At 39.8% G+C, this 19,292-nt stretch overlaps 3 protein-coding genes across 5 annotated transcripts in view; all 3 read left to right on the top strand.

The window, feature by feature from the left end:
• Positions 1 to 250: 250 nt before the first annotated feature.
• On the top strand, positions 251 to 7,017 carry ccnt1 (cyclin T1). 3 transcript variants are annotated; one of them, XR_001428537.1, is made up of 10 exons: positions 251 to 455; positions 1,340 to 1,421; positions 1,501 to 1,629; positions 2,655 to 2,715; positions 3,118 to 3,180; positions 3,282 to 3,327; positions 3,476 to 3,639; positions 4,521 to 4,591; positions 4,695 to 6,166; positions 6,204 to 7,017. XR_001428537.1 is itself a non-coding variant. In XM_015060778.1 (9 exons), the coding sequence occupies exons 1-9, from the start codon at positions 283 to 285 to the stop codon at positions 5,958 to 5,960; spliced, it is 2,055 nt and encodes a 684-aa protein (XP_014916264.1). In that variant the 5' UTR covers positions 251 to 282; the 3' UTR covers positions 5,961 to 7,017. The 3 variants fall into 3 exon arrangements, 2 of the variants coding, with proteins under 2 accessions (XP_014916264.1, XP_014916382.1); XM_015060778.1 differs by having other exon boundaries at positions 4,695 to 7,017; XM_015060896.1 differs by lacking the exons at positions 251 to 455; positions 1,340 to 1,421; positions 2,655 to 2,715 and having other exon boundaries at positions 4,695 to 7,017.
• Positions 7,018 to 8,212: 1,195 nt separating this feature from the next.
• On the top strand, positions 8,213 to 15,994 carry kansl2 (KAT8 regulatory NSL complex subunit 2). The gene is made up of 10 exons (XM_015060659.1): positions 8,213 to 8,318; positions 9,457 to 9,714; positions 9,809 to 9,981; positions 10,708 to 10,822; positions 11,015 to 11,178; positions 11,265 to 11,428; positions 12,364 to 12,460; positions 13,348 to 13,601; positions 14,411 to 14,623; positions 15,766 to 15,994. The coding sequence occupies exons 2-10, from the start codon at positions 9,464 to 9,466 to the stop codon at positions 15,853 to 15,855; spliced, it is 1,521 nt and encodes a 506-aa protein (XP_014916145.1). The 5' UTR covers positions 8,213 to 8,318; positions 9,457 to 9,463; the 3' UTR covers positions 15,856 to 15,994.
• Positions 15,995 to 18,014: 2,020 nt separating this feature from the next.
• nckap5l (NCK-associated protein 5-like) overlaps positions 18,015 to 19,292 on the top strand; it is a 63,861-nt gene continuing 62,583 nt past the window's right edge. The window contains exon 1 of the mRNA XM_015060212.1: positions 18,015 to 18,146. The gene's annotated coding sequence lies outside the window, so the exon portion shown is untranslated. The remainder of the gene's footprint in view (positions 18,147 to 19,292) is intronic.

The raw sequence follows: 19,292 nt of genomic DNA, 5'->3' as shown, positions 1-19,292 counted from the left end.
GTAAATTGCATCAAACTTTTAAGTACTTTTAACAAGATAAATATGCATATGTATACAGCTGGACATTAAATAAAGACGCACCTTTAAATTAAGCACATAATACTTTTGTTGTATATTTTAGCCAGAATCTTGAATGTTTCTGTGCCGTGTTTTTGTGCTTAGCTGGAATGTAACTGAGTTTTGGAGACACCTGCTGTTCGTCCGCGGAAATGCACCGCTCCCTGGTGTGTGACGTATGTTCCTGTGACGCGAAGAAATTTTAAACTCTCGTCCTTCTCAGTGATGGCGGCTTCGTTTCGTTCGGTCCCTTCAAGCTGTAACAACAAATGGTACTACTCCCGACAGCAGATCGACAACAGCCCGTCTCGGCAAGCTGGACTTGATCCCGACAAGGAGCTGTCCTACCGACAACAGGCAGCGAACCTCCTCCAGGACATGGGGCAGCGGCTCAATGTGTATCTTTTGTCGTGGTGCGTCGCACGTAGCGAACATTAGCATTAGCTCGTCGGCTAGCAAAGTTTAGCTTCTCTCGAAGCCGGCTCGACCGAGAGCGTGGTCGCTTTATGTTGTTGTTGTGGTTTGGACGAGGCCTTGTAGTTTTTTTAATTATATTAATAGCTGTTTAGCGCATTTGTTGCTGATTTTAGTACATTATGGCTTGTTTATTCTCTCCGACGGCAACCGTACATGCTAACCGCAGCCGACAAGGCCTCTGTGGTTCACAGGCCTTATAAACGTTAGCATTAGCTTTGTCTGTTTAGTGAAACTGTTTAGGACGGAAAACAACGTAGCCAAGCTGGTTAATGTAACTGTAACCATCATATTTAGAGTGTCCCAAACAACGTAGTAGTTATCTAAAGGCATCATTTAGTGTATTGTTTATATAAAATGCTTCTTCCGGCAACTCACTAATGTTTATAGTGCCCATAAAAAGTAATCACCTCCTTGGATGTTTACCCCTTTATTCCGTTGCAAATCAGTCATGATCAACATTTTTTGTCATAAGAATGCAAACCCCTTTAATGTCAAAGTGGAAACTGATTTATATAACATAAATATGCAACATAGAAGAGGTGATTCGTCTTCTTCAAAGTGACTGACCTAATTCAGCAGAGGCCCCTCCACTTGGTGCCAGTAGTCTCTCAGTGAGTGGAATGGAGATCATCTGAGTGTCGTGACTGTGTTTCAGATGGTTGTAGTATAAATTCATAGGGGAATCCTTTGACCCAATAAAGAAAAACAGGCTGATGGTAGTGAACCTAAAGAGAGGCTGACATGGTGTTGATTTTTATTGCTTCTGTGTTTTGTTTTTCTGTTGTCCTTAACCGTCCTGCGTCAGATCCCAACTAACTATTAATACAGCTATTGTGTACATGCATCGGTTCTACATGGTCCAATCATTTACAAGGTTTCACAGAAATGTAAGTACTGGTTTTCTTTTCGCTCTTGCCGGCTTTTAACTGGACGTTGACGAGCCTAAGAGTCGTTCCTGTCCTTCAGGTCATCGCTCCGGCCGCTCTTTTCCTCGCCGCAAAGGTTGAGGAGCAGCCCCGAAAGTTGGAACACGTAATCAAGGTGGCGCATGCATGTCTAAACCCTCAGGACCCCTCGCCGGACGTCCGCAGCGATGTAAGTATTGGGTGTCCATGCAGTGAATCTGTACCACCACAAAACGGAGTTTATGAAGATATTTGATGCATTTCCACGCCAAAAGCCTTTTTCCCCTTGTTACCGTAATTTCCGGACTATAAGACAACCTTTTTCACACGTTTTGAAAACTGAGATGTGTTGTTTATCAACGCGTTTTGAAAAGCTGGACTACTGCGTTATAAAGAAGACAGTGCCAACTCAAGATTGTTACGGCTTGCACTAAATAATAGAAAAGACAAAGGAAAACAAAGCCAATCTATTTGACTCTGTCATCCAGAGTAGGAAGGGAAGAGGAAGCATTTGCTATATTTCTACTCTCTAATAGTCCAGAAATTACGGAAAGTGTGTCGAGGCCTTTGGCAATAACACATTTTGCTAAATAATAAATTGTAGTAGAAGTTACGGCGATAAATGATAAGTGCCTAAGTGTGACCACAAACGGAAGGAATGGGACAAGAAGCTTTTTTTTTCTTTTTATAATTTCAACCACTTCATTTTGCAGTTTCTGACTTTTTATGGTTCTTATGTCTAATGCCTCCCAAAGACATTTTTGTTTTTCAATTTGCCTTCTGCCTTCCAAAACCAGGGGTTGTACGTGTGAACTTTTGTTTTTATTCGGTTTTAGAAGATTGGGCATTGTTGCGCCGGATAACAGTTCTGTGGCTTGACATGTGGGTTGAGAGAGAAGTGTCAGTTGTCCAGGTATTGTGATGTCTAGCGGTTGTAAAACAAGAGCATCTGGTTATGCTCTGTGGTGTTAATTGTGTGATCTGCAAGGCGTCCTCGGCATAACGGGAAAGACGGGTTCTGCGACAGAAGGGGAATCCTTTTCTTTTTCTTTTCTTTTTTTTGGCACTAATTGCCAGATCCTCAATTTAACTTAAAGGACAGCCTTTCAGACCAACAGGTGAACATTTAAAAACCACAGAGCATGTTCTGTAGCTCTTGTTTGACAACGCTTGGAGGCCTCCCAGTGAGTAACGTGCCTGTCCTCTCAACCTCAGGCTTACCTGCAACAAGCCCAAGACCTGGTCATTCTTGAGAGCATAATTCTCCAGACCCTGGGTAAGTTTAGAAGGAAAAAAAAAAACTGGGTCCCTTTTGTTTCCCTTCCAGAAACTTGTGTAGCTTGTAAAGCTAACCGGCTTTTAACTTTTGTTCACAGAAATGCCAAATGTGGTTATCAGCATTGGAAAGTTTCACCATATCACTGTTAAATGACTTAAACCAGCTCTTTATTTCTCTCATTGACACATGGAAAGCTGTTTTTTTCCTTCACACTTACTGTAAATTTCAGCTTTGAGTTTGGATTAATAAAACCAATTTTCTGATTTTTCAGGGACTTTAATGTTACGTTTCCTGTGGCAACTGGATTTAATAAAGCCTAAGCGGTTCATATGTTCATGCTGATATTCTGTGTTCAGTTTTCTAAAGTCTGCTGCCTTTCTTGTCCCCTTTTCATTCCAGCGTTTGAGATCACAATTGATCATCCTCACACTCATGTGGTGAAGTGCACCCAGCTGGTCAGAGGTGAGCATCGCACCTGAACGCCTACATGCTGGCAGGAGAACATAGTTTCTGCTCAAGCTTATTTTTGAGGCTCTTAAGTATATTTTGTTCTGGTTTTCCAGCCAGTAAGGATCTGGCCCAAACATCTTACTTCATGGCCACCAACAGGTATACGCCCAGTTAACGTTGTTTTAGGAAGACAGTGTAGATCTGTTCCATGTTGTTTGACTTTCAGCCTGTTTTTAACCAAAATTTTAATCTTCTGATTTCTTTCTCTGTTTTTTTGTCCCCCTGCTGTATTTTTAATGCGATCCAGCCTGCATTTGACCACGTTCTGCCTGCAGTATAGTCCACCTGTTGTCGCCTGCGTCTGCATCCATCTGGCCTGCAAATGGTCCAACTGGGAAATCCCCGTCTCTACGGACGGGAAACACTGGTGGGAGTATGTGGATCCCACAGTCACCCTGGAGCTGTTAGACGGTACGTCTTGGATTTTATCCTGTCGTTCTGTTTAAGGTGACATAATGGTCCAGATTTAGCTGAAAGATAAACAAATGTTACTTTCTGTCCCTGAAGTGGCTTTTATGGAAACCCACCATGAAATTAAGGAACGCTCAACATAAAGTCATAATTCCACGTTTTAAACTCGTATATATGATCTTTATGTCATAATTAAGACAATAAAATGAGTTTTAAAATGATTAAGAGAATAAAAATTGTAATTTACGAGTTGTATAAATTTTAAAATTGTTTTTAAGTTGTAGTTACAAGTTTTAAAATTGTAATTGTGAGTTTTAAACATAATTACAACTTTTAAAGTTATAATTCTGAGAATAAAAGTTATAATTATTAAAGTCAATTAGAATAAAAAGATATAATTACGTTTCTTGAAGGCATATTTAGAAGTTTTAGAATCAACACCAGAATTGATTTTGTGTTTGAGTTTTAAAACCATAGATATGAAAATAAATGTTGTATGTTTGAGTTTTAAAGTCATTGACTTTTAATGACAAAATTAAAAGAAAAAAGGTTTTGATTACTTAAAGTCATAACTGTGGGCTTTGAAGTAATAATTACAAGTTCTATGTGTAGTGCCTATACAGTTTAAAATTAAAACTTTTAAAACTAACATTTACAACTTATAAGAATAAAAATCATAATTATGAGTTCTGAAGTCATGATTACAAGAATTAAAGCTGTATTTACTTGTTTTAAACTTGTAATTACAAGTTTTGTGTGTAGCGCCTGTGCTCTTTTGTAATTACTACTTCCTGTTGGCCTTTTCTTTATTTTTCTTTCATGGCAGAAATGGGCTTCCATAATCTTTTGAGCAATTTCTGAACTTTTAAATATTTTTGCAGAACTCACCCACGAGTTTCTTCAGATCCTGGAGAAAACGCCCAGTCGGCTCAAGCGAATTCGAAACTGGAAGGTGCGTTCATCTTTTAACAAAAACAGATTTTTGTCGTTATTTTGGGATGCTAACATTTGGTTTGTGGTTTTCTAATATTTTTCCGTCTCTTCTCCTCTCCCAGGCTGGAGGTCAAACTCCAAAAGCCAAGCCAAAGGTGCAGGAGGACGGAGACCAAAGAGACACCATGATCAGCATGATCTCCATGGTGTCATCAGAAAGCACCGTGGCGGGCCTGATGAGCCTGTCGGCGCCGCCATCTGGTTCCTCTTCCTCCTCGGGAGGCGACAAGGAGCGGGCAGTGCCGGGCAGCGCCGCCACGTGGAGCGGAAAGGGCGCGGTTGGCGGCGAGCAACCGCCGGCCAACCACGAGGTCCACGCCCCGGCCAAGGTGTCGCTGAGCGAATACCGGGCCAAGAACGCCGACGTCCTGGCTGCCCAGAAGAGGAAGCTGGAGAACATGGAGGCCAGCGTGAAGAGGGACTACGCCAACCAAGCGCAGGCTCTCATTGGCCAGCAGAAGAAGCATCATCACCACCAGCAGTCCAGCTCCTCCTTGTCCTCCGACATGTCCAACCCCTCGCCCATCATCCTCAAAATCCCTGTGGACAGGGAGCGGCCCGACAAACATTTGAAAATGCGTTTCCCGATGCCCGCAGGCGGTGGCGGTGGCCACGGCGACCGGGGTCAGGATCCGGACATTAAAGTGAAAATACGGGTGCCGGAGAAGCCGAGGGGGGGTTCGGGAGAGGAGGGCAAAAGCCGGGAGAAGCACAGGGAGCGCTCCAACCACCACCACCATCATCAGCAGCATCATCATCATCAGCAGCACCACCACCATTCCTCCTCCAGCAGCGCCTCGTTGTCCTCCTCACACAAACACTCGTCCAACTCCGGCGGCTCGCTGGGCAGCAGCAAAAAAGTCCAGAGCGACTCGTCCAGGTCCAGTTCCTCGTCTTCGTCCAGCTCCCGAAAGAGGACGCATTCCCAGGACCCGCACGCCGCCTCCGCCGCCAAGGTCAGCAAGACCTCCAGGAACGCCTACCAGCTGCCCTCCCTGTCTTCCGGACAAACCCTGAGTTCGGACGTCCTGCCGCCCCTGGGCCTCTCCCACCACCAGGGGCCATTCTCACACTCCAAAGGGGACAAGATGGACACTAACGGGCACGGTGCGGCGGGCGGCGCTCAGTCCAACGAGTACCAGGACACTTTTGAGATGCTGAACTCGCTGCTGAGCGCTCAGGGCGTGCAGCCGTCGCAGCCGTCCATGTACGACTACCGACCCCAGTACGCGGACTACCGGTTCCCCGGCGGCTCCAGGGGGGCCAACCCCAGACCGCCGCCCCTGCCCTCAGAACCGCCCCCCCCTCTGCCGCCACTACCCAAATGATCCTCCGGTCATTTATGTAGATTTTACTTGAAATCACAAGCGTCCATCTTATGTAAAGTGTTGTAAAAAAAAAACTAAATTAGCTTTTTTTATTAAATTCACCCAATGTTTTTTGTTTTTTATGTGAGTTTCTATGACGGGGTATTAGGGCCACGCTAAGAAAATAAATACAATTACGAGAACAAAGTCTAAATAAAGCAAGAATAGTCAAATTACAAAATAAAGTTTAAATAACGTAGGAAGAAGGCTATAGGAGAATAAAATCAATTTTATGACTTTTCTTGTAATACTGACTTTATCGCAAAGTACTATGACTATTATATAATTAATTTTTAGTTGTATTATTGCATCATACGACTTAAACTTTGTAAAACTGACCTTTGCTGAATATTTCAACTTTTTTCTCAGTTTTGTGACTTCATTTTTATATTGACTTTTCTCAAAATATGATTTTACTCATAACTTTATTCTCCTGACTTTATGACCATATTTTCATAATTTTATGACTTCTCATAATTTCATGAATTTATTCTCGTAATTGTATTTTTCCTTAGCGTGGTCCTGACACTCTTCCGTATGTTTCAGGGTGACAGCAGAGAAATGTAATAATGCGGTTAGAAGTTTCACATAATGAATCTTAAAGCCTCGCAAAGAACAAAAGATTTTCTTCTTCTGCTCAATTCTAAGGAAATGTGACAATGGGGATTTATGTTAATGAAATTCAAACTGCCATCAGATATCTTTTAGCCCCTTTTTGTACTGTTTTTATAGTATGTTATTTATTGAGTGCTTTTTAAAAAAACATTGTCGACCTTTAAGGTTCCCTCCTTTCTGTCTGCACAGGGAGAGATGATTTCATCAAGACTGTACAGTTTGAGAGTGCATGTCAAAAAAGCCATGTTTTTACATATTTTCTTTTTAATTTACTTTTTATGTTCCAAGGTAAAAAAGAAAAAAAACCTCCTGCCTCCATAATTAGTGGCTGTTTTATTTGGGTTACTTGTATGAAGATTGTATTGTGGAATCTTTCTCTCTATTTTGTTACTGAAAATTACAGAAAAAAAAGAAATGTAAAGTAATGAAGCTTGTACTCCTTTAGATTTTAAGTGTTGCAGTCATTGTTTTAAATGGTTGTAAAATGTTCATATTCAGTTACACTAGCTTCATGCAGTTGGAAAGGTTTAATCATATCTACCCAGTACAGTGGTGATGAAGGACAGACATGTAATCTCACCTTTGATGGTTCTGATTTAGGATGTTTAATTGTATAATCTGTTCTGTTTTAATCATGTTAAAATTGGCTTTACTCATGCAACTGTTTTTCATAGTTAGCTTTTTTATTTTTATTAATCCATCCAAAAATGACCACTCTTTAAAAAGTTTTTGCACGTCCTCTATAATTACAGTACATCCATCCCAGTCTTGAACATGTAGTCCCATAAAAATGTTTAAATTTTATGCTTGAGCAAATTAGCAAATGTTCTATTTGTTGGCTGTACATTTCATACACATAAAGCTTTATATGGGTTTGATTGTGTAATATTACTTCTCTTAACCTGCTCCCTTTTTGTTTTTAATCAGTTTTTATGTAAAAAAAAAATGCTTCAAGCAGATTATGGTAATGCAGTTCAGCAAATCAGCCATATAATTGTAATTAATTCCCTTCATAATGATAAATATGACAGAAAAGAGGCTTTCTTTTCTTTAGGCTTTTAGTTGTAACAGGGAAATGGTGAATGCACTGAATATTTATCTTTGTAGGTGAGCCTACAATGAAATCGACAAAGTGTTACATGTATAATGGTAAAGCTATTAGAGTAGATTTCCAAAACAAATGATCTAATTGGGACAAATGTTTCAGTTGAAGTATTAACATGCTGTGAGAAAATGACTCATTTTTATACTAAGACCATATATATAAGGTGAATGGAAGACACTCATGCAACCTAACAATGCAAAAATCACATTTACAATAGTTTCATGTTTCATTTCTTGGTGTTTTTATTGACACTCAGGTCTGGAAATAAAGAAATTGGATTTTTTTTTTCTTTTCATTTAATAAGTTATATGTGAACAATGTTTTTTGATAAAATGTGGTTGCTTTATTCCGGAAGTCAATAAATATTTTAAGAAAAAGGGATTTGGACTTCTAATTTCTGTTTTTTGGGCGTGTTAGAAAGAGAGTTGTTTCCAGTTTGAGTGGCGACTTGATTAGCCAATCATGAGCCTTACATTTTCTTCTGACCAATCAGCGCTACAAGCGGGTGGGGCTAGATTGACTGTAATCAGGGAATCCGGGGAGAAGTCGCGTTATTGTAGTTTGGGACTCTTCGTCCGTCCGGACGTCTCTACAGGAGGGTAAGCAGCTTTACTACTACTAAACGAGGCTTCGTGCAGAGCATGGCTTCTACATGTTGTAGCGATATAATGTATGGCAGCTGATTTTTGGCCGTGTTTGATAAATCTGTGGTCTTTGACGAGAATTATTTAACGTAGCAGTTAGCTGATGATGCTACCAGCCAGACAAAGATGGCGACTCTTCAACTGAAGTAGTGACGCAGTGTAAAGAGGCGGGTTAAAGCTTGTAGCGCGGAGTTGGAGCCATCAAACCGCACTGTATAACAGTTATGTAAAGTATTAAAATGATATTGTTATTATTAGTGCGGCTTTTATTGTTTTTGTTTAACAGTTGCGTTTATTTTATGTGTAAAAGGTTAACTGGCATTTACCCGCGTATTAAAACTGTAGAAAATAACGACTTCTAACTGTACGTTGTTACACTTATGATGAACGCATTTTTAAATCTATATTTCTAATGTTATTGTAGGTCTAAGATTCTTTAAATAATATTTATGACACTACATTATCATTCATAACAAATATGAGAGCTGACTAACCCGTTTCAAAGGTTTTTGTGTGTCAGAGTCTGGAAAGTTTGGGAATCAGTGATCTTGACAGCAGTTCCTCCTCCTAAGCAAGCATGTGGCGACAGTTGAAAGGATTAACTCCCTTTCAACAGGGAGAAACAGGCTCAGTAATACTACTGTAGGACAGACTCAAGAAAATAAAAACTTATCACATGGTGTTTATGGTTATAGATAGTGGAATAATACAGATAAACCCATAAACCAAGAAGCTCAAGTGATTTTAGATCTCAGGAATTTAGTTACAAAGTTATTGTCTTAAACTTGTGTTTCTCAAACAGTTTAAAGTTTTTGCAAATTAGCCATCAGGGAATTCAGTTTCTTACCTAATAGCGCTTAGGTTGGTGGTAAATATTGTCTCTGCTTTTTGGAAATTGAGTTGTTAGCATTTTATTACAGTTATGAGACCTTTGCTGTATGACAGTCTTCAGTCAGAGGCTGTTTCAGACTCATTGCGAGACTGACTACTACTGGAGATCCTTCCTGCCCACAGCATCATCATCCACAATAACAAAATATCAGAAAATGTATCCATTTTAGATTGAATTCTCTTCTCTTCCTTTTCTTTCCAGATTTGAGATGAACAGAATCAGAATACACGTTTTGCCCTCGAGTCGCAACCGGGTGAGTCAGACGGCCCGACCGCAGGAGCCCCAGGCCTGCGCCTTCACCCAGCGGCCCTGCACCCAGCCTCGCCTCGAGGGCTTCGACTTCTGCATCAAACACATCCTGGAGGACAAGAACGCCCCGTACAAACACTGTAGCTACGTCTCCGCCAAGAACGGCAAGCGCTGCCCAAACGCTGCTCCGAAGGCCGACAGGAAAGATGGGTATGTGGAGGAAGGTCAAGATTCATCCTCCTAGCTACTAACCGATTCAAACACGTTTTTCTTTTTCTTTTTTTTCCTTATGTTTCTGCTGCAGGGTGACGTTCTGTGCCGAGCACGCTCGTAGGAATGCGATGGCCCTGCGAGCTCAGATGAGGAAGGCTTCCTCAGGTCCATCTCCGGAGGCTCTGCTGTCCCAGCTTAGCTGCTTCAACCGATCAGAGACCCACAGCCTAGACGGAGGACGCTCTGAGGCCAGCCGCATCCTGGGTAAGAGCTTTGGCTTGACAGCAAACTTAAATGTGAGAGGATTTACGTTTATTTTAGATCCTGAACATCATTTTAGTTCAGGACCTGAATGCTGCGTATTTTTTCAACTAATTTATGGCTGGAGCTGACAATTGGTTTAGTAATCGATTATTCTTTCAACTCTTCAGATGATTAATCAGATAACTAAATTGGCAAATTATGCAGATTTTTCATTTAACCACTTAAGCCTGGAAAAACATTAAAATGTGCAAATAAATAAATCAAATTTTTAAATGATAAAATAAGCATTTTATTTCTAGAGGGCAATAACATAATTCCTTTAGGGAAGTCTTGATCATTAAAAACTATTCTATTATTTTATTCCTAAATACCTATATAGTGTAGGGCTGACCTAATCTGTTGGATTAACAGATTAAAAATCAGATTTTAAAAAGTTCTTAAATAGATTTTCTTTTAAGAATTTGAACCTGGTGAAGCTAAAACTACCACCTGAGGAATTCTGGGTAGAAAATATTTACAGATGAAGTTTCTTTGTTTAATCTTAAATGCACAATATTTACATTGTTTATATATTCTCTTCTGTTGTTATTTCTTTCAGCAGATTACCTTTTTCTGTCTGCATACTCCAGTTAACGATTAGGCGATTACTGACTTAATTGGCGATTATTTCAATAATTGATTCATCACAATCAATTGTTTCTAATCTAATCTCTGTTTCTGTTGCAGATGAAGAAAGTCTGAGTGAAGAGGAGCAGGGCCCGCTGGTGTTGGACCAGACCTGGAGGGGAGATCCTGACAGCGAGGCTGACAGTGTTGACAGCGATCATGAAGATCCTCTGAAGTACGACGAAATGTTCAGCCATCTTTTCTTCTCCTAAATGTTTTATGTGTAGCAGAGTTGACAAGTTTAACATTTTTGAACTCCTGTTCCGACCTACAAATCATTTCTTATCGTTTATTTTACAAAAGCATTTAACGTTATCCTCGTATTATATCTGTGCTCATTTAGATTTCTTTTCGATTACCTTTGCAGACATGCAGGGGTTTACACAGCAGAGGAAGTGGCTCTGATCACCAGAGAAAAGCTCATCAGGCTGCAGTCTCTGTACATCGACCAGTTTAAGCGCCTGCAGCATCTGCTGAAGGAGAAAAAACGCCGATACCTGCAAAACCGTAAACTGGAGCATGAAACCTTAGGTAAGTACAACTACCTGCAGCCAGAAAGCATTAGATGAGATCTGTTCCCATAGAGTTCTGTAACACGATTTGTGCTTTTGGTTCAGGAAGCAGTCTGTTAACGGGACCTGAAGGTCTGTCCATGAAGGAGAGGGAGAACCTGAAGAAGCTGAAAGCTCTGCGTCGATACCGCCGCCGGTACGGAGTGGAAGCCCTGCTGCACCGGCAGCTCCGGGAGAGGAGGCAGGCGGTGACAGAGGGAGCCTCTCAGGTGAATAAAGCATCATGAAAGGATTCATTAAAGTCTTACTATAGAAAGTGTCGGTTACAACACAAAGTATTCAGTACCAGACTTTTGTATTCTCTCTTTGAGAACCACATCCATCCAGCAGGCTTTGATGCCCCCAGATCTGCTATCAATGAACTTATTAAACTTGGCTATTCACTTTTTAATAAATGTGACCTAAATCTTGTTTTTATTGCTCAGCTCACAATATCAATGTAGTATTATTTGCAGGCCTGTTGCAATAATCACTAAATCAATTAATCGCGTGATAAATCAAAACAAATTCAATAATTTCTGCTCACATGATTTATCATTTTTTTCTCTTTTCTCTCTTTCTACCAAAAACTGGGTGATAAAAGTCTTCAGTCTGATGCTTTGGGCTCTACTGGCCCTTATAGACCAGTTTAGAGGCTTAATAATTCACTTTATTTGTTGTTTTGGATATTTAAAATGTCTTCCAGTTCCAGTGTTAAATGTTCATGAATATTTAAAGTTTAGTGATCTTTGAGAATGTGTTCTTGCATTATATTACTTCAAAATGGTCTCAAAACAACATTATTGTTTATTGCAATAACTCCTGAGACAGTTTCTGGTCCAGGATAATTTGTTATTGTGACGGGTCTCGTCGAGACTTTTCAATATTTACAAAGTGGACTCCTTTCTTTTAATGAGAAAAAACCCTTGTTGCGTTTTGTTTCTACCATAAGTCACAAATCTGTTTCCATCAGAAAAATTGGACTGTTTTACTCATTTAAAGTGTTGCAGCTTCGTTTATTGTTGGGCAGGTTTTCAGTGGTTTCTGTCCACCACTCAGCACTCATGCTAACAGCTCCAACTGAACCACATCAATCATTTTTCTGGTACCTTTTTCCTTAATTGTTGCATTTCTTTCTCCTGATATTTCCTGTTTTGCGCTGCAGCTCCACATGAGAGCCGTGGGTGAAATCTGCATGGCCTTCGTTGATGGAGTGAGATGCACCAACCCCTGCCTCCCGGTGGCCAGACACTGCCTCTCTCGTATCCTTCGCTCTTCTTATGTTGAGTCACACAGTGGAGTTGTTGTTGTTGTGGGTTTTGAGTTAATTAACCCTTCGTCTACCTTTCGTTTCTGCTTCGGCTCGGATCAAAAGCAGCAGCTTGCAGTAGCTGTTAGTTTTCTCTAAAAGGAGCCCAAAGTAAAACCTTCCCGTGGTCTGTTGATTTTCTCCAGATTTACAGGGACTAAATCAATTCAGTTGGAAGGAACAATCAAGTCTAGAGCTCGGCGATGTGGCTCTTTGTTATTCCATTTCCAGATTTTTTTTTTCCTTTTGCTTTTTCTTCTAAAAAAATAATAATAAAACAATTACAAATAACAGAAAATATTTTCAAAGAGTGGATTTTATTTCAGTCATCCCTTTTGGGAGTTGGATGATAGAATATTAGAGCCAAACTACATAAATCCTTATTTAATTATGAGAATATAATCATAATACTAGGTCAATAATGAAGCAATTTTACCAAAAGAATGTTTTGAAATTGCAAGAAAAAAGTCGTTTTAATCCTCAGTCGTTAAAGACGGTATAGACACCAAACTTTTTTTCACTGTCTAAAGTTAATCAAATCAAACTTTTCTTGTTTTAGGTTAATTAAAATTACTGAAATTATTCCTATTTTTTTATTTTAAAAACGGTAAGATCTAAAGTATCTCATTATGGAGAATTAAAACTATCTTCTTTTGTTCATTTGTGTTTGTATCTCCAAAGTGGTGCTATAAAAGTTTGAAAATTTAACATAAACTTATCTCCACATCACATCATAGTCTATAGGTTTGCAGTTTTGTGTATTTTTCCGCTTTTTTCTGGGTTTTTAATCGTGTTTCTGTGTGAATTCCTTCTAATTTTCCTTAACAAGTCGCTGCTCAGACATCTGCCAGGACAGCAACCAGGTGCTTTTTAAAATCTGCCCGGGGCTGAAAGACGCTCCCTGCGACCGGACCGTCCACATGGGTCAGTCGGACGACCCCCGGTGCCCGCTGCACCTCACCCTGCCGCCGCCCATGTACCAGCCGGAGCAGGAGCCGCCGCCGCAGGAGCACTTCACCCCGTCCAGCAAGGACATGTACCTGAGCGCGGCGGAGCTGCAGCCCACAGAGAGCCTCCCACTGGAGTTCAGCGACGTACGTCTGACCTCTGCCGATACGCACATGACACAAACGTTTGCTGCTAACAGAATCGTTTCACAAACCAAAACAATAAAAAGCTAACCATTAATAAAATTAGTTTGGCATTTAATGTATCAAATTGAATGAGTTGGCATAAATCCTTGGCAGGTCTAGAGTTGATTCCCTTTTTAAGCAGCAGGGGGCGACGCTGAGGTGTCGAATTGAGCTACATTGTTTGCAGTTAATCCATCTTTGACACTTGGTGCCTGCAGCACGGCGCAGCAGCTAACTTGTTTTAATTGGACATTTCCTTAAACATAAAACAGGGAAAATTAAGCCTGTCGCAATTAATCAGTTAATCGCACAATAAATTAAAACAAGCTCAATCATTTCCATTTGCATCATTTATTATTTTTCTTTCTTTCTTCCTACCAAGATCTGAATGATAGGTTTTCCATCTGGTGCTTTGACCTCAACTACACCTTTTTTTTTTTTTTTTTTTGAGAGACTCCATAATTTATTTTATGTGTCATTTCTGTTGTTTGTTTATTCTGAATGTTTAAAATGTCTTCCAGTTCCAGTGTTAAATGTTCATAAGAATTTTAAGTTTATTAAGCTTTGAGGATGTTCTTGCTTTATTATGCCTTTACTATCATTTTTACTTAAATATCGTCTCAAAACAACAATATTATCGTTTATCATAACTTTATCGTGACAAGCTTAACTATAATTATTAAAACGAGTCATTTCAGCTCATTGATGGTAAATTTTTGAACCTCTTTTATTGATTATGTCTTCTTGACGCGCTCCTGTGTGTTTTGCAGGACCTGGACGTGGAAGGGGACGGCATGCAGGGCCCCCCGTCCCCCCTGCAGTTTGACACGGCCCTGGCCCTGGAGGACCAGACCATCAGAGCCATCGCCGAGGCTCCGATGGACATCCTGACCGGAGAGGACCCAGACCCGGACCAGGTGGACCTGGACACCTCGGGACACGAGCTTTCAGAAAGAGACGTGGACGCCATCATGGATGATCAGGTCAGTTTGAGACTCGACAGTGAAAACCATCTGGACTCCTCTGTGATTCCTCATAAGGACTAGATTTGATCTTAGTCAAAGAGACAAATGGATTTTGAAGTAGTTAATTATTTTTGACCATTTAATTTCATATTTGAATGAACAAAATGACTTTGTTCCTGTTTTAGAGCTTTGACATTTATGTTTCACACATCAGACTATAATTATATCAAGTCATTCTCTGACCATAAAGTTGGTGTTTGGAAGAAAGCTTTTAGTTTTATAACTATTGCCAAAAATAAAAATTTACATTCCTGTTTCTAGTTATTTAAGTTTTATGTAATAAATATAGTATAGATAACCCCCACCCTGTTTTTTTTTTTTTGCATAACAATAATTTAAAACTACTAAAAATGTTATTCAAGGCAATGATGGCTGACTTTAAAATTTATAATGATACCATAGTCATGTCAGGAAAAGGACCACAAATGTCTCTGCAGGCCACACACATCCTGGACCTAAAGTGTTTAAGCTTTTGCCTTTAAGGTTAATATTGTTTATGAAAACTAAAATGGGGGAAAAAACATTTTCCTTACCTGAAAGAAAAATAATGCAAAAGAAGCATATCTATTTGAAACTGAATGAGCATTTAAAGATGACTAAGATTAACTGGATAATCTAGAAACTCTGCTTAGTTTTTTTGTCTTAGTAATTTGAAGTCTAGTTGTTTTTTTGTTGTTTTTTTTCCTGCTGTTTTGACTGAATGTTTTAAGGTTACTCTGCCATATGTTACTTTTATATTTACTTCAGGACATAAAATCCAAGAGTTGTTGTTGCTGATCATCAGCTCTTCTTTTAAAGGGAAATGTGTCGACATGTAGAGGTTTGTCTTAAAAATGGGGATTTTTAATGGCTAGCTAAAATAACTTAAATGCTGTGTTTGACTTGAGGAACCAAACTTATTAAAGTCGCACAACCAGAGCAGAAAAACACCAACTTATGTTTTAGTTAACATAAATGTCACGTTTCAGTTCTCGTGAAAGTTTTGATTCTCAGTTTGTCTCATGACACAAAGCGGCTAGAAGAACCGCTACTGCTGTGGATTTTTAATGGCCGACCTCTCGTAGAAAAAGCTTTAATTTATTTCTGGTGTCTTTCCTCAGGTGGTGTCAGACGTAGGTGGAGGAGAAGAAGACGCCACCGACAGCTCGGCCCAAGACCTGGACCTGGCAGCCGGCGACGCTCCGCGATGAACCGAGGGCTTTTTATTTTTCTGCTACTTTTGGTTCCAGATAATTTGGTTCTGTGAATTGGTAATCTTCTGATCTACTGAAATACCTGGCGGTACTCAAGTGTTTGTTTGTTGTAATAAAAGGTGACAGAGGAACAAAACGCTGTCAGCTGGTTGTATTTGTCTTTGCTTTAGTGCAGGGGGGCTCAAAGGGCGGCTCGGGGGCCGTTTGTGGCCCCTAGAGTAGTTCTGAAAGGTTTTTTTAATGACCAATTTATGTCTTAAATGGAAAATTTTAGGTGCAAATCAAGTGTTTTTCTGTTATTGTGTTGAGATTTGTAATTTATTGTAAGTAGGGCCACAAATCTCCAGCAATATTTTACTAAAAAACAGATTTAGTCACATGGTTGGTCAAGACAGTTTTCGTATCTGTTGCTGGAAATAAACTACAAATGATATTTTCAACTTTTTAATTCACCTTTTAATTAAATTATTACATGTTAATTGTTGCTTAACAGGCAAAAAGAAAATATTCACAACAAAATCACTTTAGATTTTTTTATTGAAAGTTTATAATTTTTGCCCCTGAGTTTTTTATACCAGTAAAAAACTTTTATTGGTAATTGTTTGTATTATAATCAAAGTTTTGCTAATGTTCCTAACAGGTGCCTCAAAATTCTTTTTTTTTTTTTCATTGTTTTAGTCCTGCTAAGCTTCTATAAGATGTCAACTATGCAGCAAAACTAAATCTGGTAGATTAAACTGGGAGAATATTTGATTAAGCCGTTTCTCGTTAAGGAGATTTCAGCTAAGTGCCCTGTAAAATTCCTCCCCAGATTGTGAGATACTGTAGACTTGTTTAGTTCCAACAATGAGCTGCGTGTTGCATTCAGTTCACTCTGGGAAACTAATGCTATGGAACTAGGGTTCCTACTGGATCCTGAAACGCGAGAAGAGAATTTTTAGACCTTTTTCCATCAATTTCTCAAACTTCTTCCAGATCCAGGAGGGAAACCCAAACTTTTACTGCTCTTAGAGGATCTCAATGTATTCCCAGACCAGAGGGTCTATAAAGACTCCTAAATCTGCTCCATGTGTGCAGTTTTATAGTGCAATCAAGTAACTTGGCTCTAGTTGTAAAAATGCTGCAGCTATCAAATGTAAAAGAAATTTGATGTTTTAAAATTGGGCCTCTGTCTCTTTAAGAAGCTCCTGCTTTTTCTGGGACTCCGCCTTCAGCACATCGTCATGACAACATTTCTCCATTTTGGTTACAGTCTTAGGTTTCGTCTGCGGGTGGATCCGCAGAAGTTTCACCAGAAACGATCGTTTTCATAACCGGCTTCCAGAGAGGATGCATTTCAGAACTCCAGTTTCCTGTTTTCCTGTAACAAACATGGCGCCATTCTGTGTTTTCTGCATCATTTTTTCTTAATTTTAAAATGTATAGACTGGTTGGATGCAATAAATTTGTAACAGGGTAATTGCATTCAGTGGTTGATGTCTTACACCTGGTGAGACCTTGAAGATGTACCTAATAAATTGGTCAGTGAGTGTAAAACTGTTAATCACCTGAAATAAACCCTCGTCTCAGTTTGGGGAAATGTGTCGATATGAAGAAAAGTGGACCGATAAAAGCGCCTTGAGGAACTCCACCTGTGAATTAGAAGTTAAAACTGCCCAATGAGACAAAGGGGGAAATATTTTTAGTTTTTTCCCCTGTTCAAAAACAAAAAAACATTTGAGAATGTTCGTCTTTACGCTCATTTTGGACACATTTACTGCAAAGTTCTAGAATATCGCCGTTCCTGGTGGCAGCATGTTAGTTCTGGTAGTTCTAGACAATTTGACAGTTTCTTTGGTTGATGCATGTTTGGTTTTGAATGCGATGATCAGGAGTTACTCAGTACTTTACTCAGTAGACATTTTACCAAATACTTTTTACTCTTACTTGAGTAAAAACATGTTGTGCTACTTTTACTGGAGTACAGTTCTCTGCCCACCTCTGGTTCTGACCCAGTTATAGTTTCTAGGTTTATAGTAAAGCTCAACTTCTTGGAGCCACCTCAGAAAAAAAAAAGAAAAGGGGAAAAAAATGGGGCGGGTTCGGCCGTTTTCATGCAATGACATCACTTTTCCTCCGACCCAAACACAGAACACAACGCCGAGGCAGAGGAGGGGACAGCGGCCGCTGGCTGCATTGGAGCCGCCGCTGCGACAATGAGCACAAGCCGCTTATAAACGCCAAACATTTGGAGGTTTTTTCATCCTTATCAGCCATGATCCGGAGGAGACGCGCTTCTACCGGATGAGGTGAGCGCAAAATGAAAAACGCACTTTCTGTGTGGCGAAATGCTCGCTCGCCGGCCGAGATTTTGCAGGAATACCGTAACAGCACCGGGTGAAGCGAAGCTCTGGTCGGTTCTAATGTTTCATGATGGATGTTTAATTCTAAGCGTTTTGTTGCTGTTTGTGGAAGAAGCTTCAGGGCGTTTCAGCTCTCTCTCCCCGTCGGAGGGGACTCGTTTCGGCGCAGTGTTTGGGTCTGCAGGGCCCGTCCTTAAAGAGAAAATACAACCATTTTACCAACACTTCTACCTCTAAAGCAAATGTGGGTTTAATCCGCGTTTAGGACTGAGATGTAGGGTTTTATTTAGCCTCGAAACCCAGAAAGAGGAACCCAGAGAAGGAACTGGTGTGTGCGGCTCTGGTTTCATCCTGCAGCTTATTTATGATGGAAATCAGCTGCGCCTCTTTGAAAGCAGTGATGCTCCACAATCAGAAGTAATACATTAATAACAAGCGATAATAGCTCATCTGATAATGGATTAATGAGTTTAGATATTGAATAATTTCTATGAAGAAAGAAAACTAAAAATGTCACTTCCCTTGTGTGCAGGGGTGCTTCCAGGAGGCTTTAAAAGGGGGCGGTCAGAAAGGGGGGCACCAGAATAAGATTGGATGAATGAATAAATGTTGCCACATCTTTTCTTAAATTTAAAAATATGCATATAAAGTCTCTTTAAAATCATGCTTCAGGATGGAAAAATGTGTTGTCTTGTTTATCATTTATTTTGATACATTTCTTACTACGTTAAGAATTTTTAATTATTGTTGTCAATATAACTTCCTCTTAATTGTTTAATACTCCCCCAAACTGTCTAAATTATTAATGTTCCCATTTTTTCTACTTTTTGCTCTATTAAAATATCAGTGAATGTGAAAATATTATTAAATTCAAGTCAGTTTGATGATATAAATCACCTTTTTATGTGACTGGCTTCATAAAAAACCATATTATAAAAGGGAATGTTTGTCAACAGCAGCATTTGTGTTTGTGGGACTGATTGCTGTGACACGGATACAGTTACCTGAAAAGGAAGTAGTATTTATTGTCACAAACGTTGTCACCATTGATGGTTTTATTTGTATCCAGCTGTCATGCAAATCTTAAAAATG

The sequence above is a fragment of the Poecilia latipinna genome, unplaced genomic scaffold (genome assembly GCF_001443285.1).
Source record: "Poecilia latipinna isolate Pla-1442-1.1 unplaced genomic scaffold, P_latipinna-1.0 Scaffold5, whole genome shotgun sequence".
Classification (NCBI taxonomy): domain Eukaryota; kingdom Metazoa; phylum Chordata; class Actinopteri; order Cyprinodontiformes; family Poeciliidae; genus Poecilia; species Poecilia latipinna.
Note: the sequence above shows the minus strand (reverse complement) of the source record. Positions and strands in the feature narration are given on the sequence as shown.

What these genes read in the sequence shown, in the direction of transcription:
- ccnt1 (XM_015060778.1), top strand. Translation starts at nt 283, where the DNA reads ATGGCGGCTTCGTTTCGTTCGGTCCCTTCAAGCTGTAACAACAAATGG. An exon ending in ATGGGGCAGCGGCTCAATGT is followed by an intron (nt 456 to 1,339) that starts GTATCTTTTGTC and finishes GTCCTGCGTCAG; the next exon opens with ATCCCAACTAACTATTAATA. An exon ending in CGCCGGACGTCCGCAGCGAT is followed by an intron (nt 1,630 to 2,654) that starts GTAAGTATTGGG and finishes TCTCAACCTCAG; the next exon opens with GCTTACCTGCAACAAGCCCA.
- kansl2 (XM_015060659.1), top strand. Translation starts at nt 9,464, where the DNA reads ATGAACAGAATCAGAATACACGTTTTGCCCTCGAGTCGCAACCGGGTG. An exon ending in GGCCAGACACTGCCTCTCTC is followed by an intron (nt 12,461 to 13,347) that starts GTATCCTTCGCT and finishes GTCGCTGCTCAG; the next exon opens with ACATCTGCCAGGACAGCAAC. An exon ending in ACGCCATCATGGATGATCAG is followed by an intron (nt 14,624 to 15,765) that starts GTCAGTTTGAGA and finishes GTCTTTCCTCAG; the next exon opens with GTGGTGTCAGACGTAGGTGG.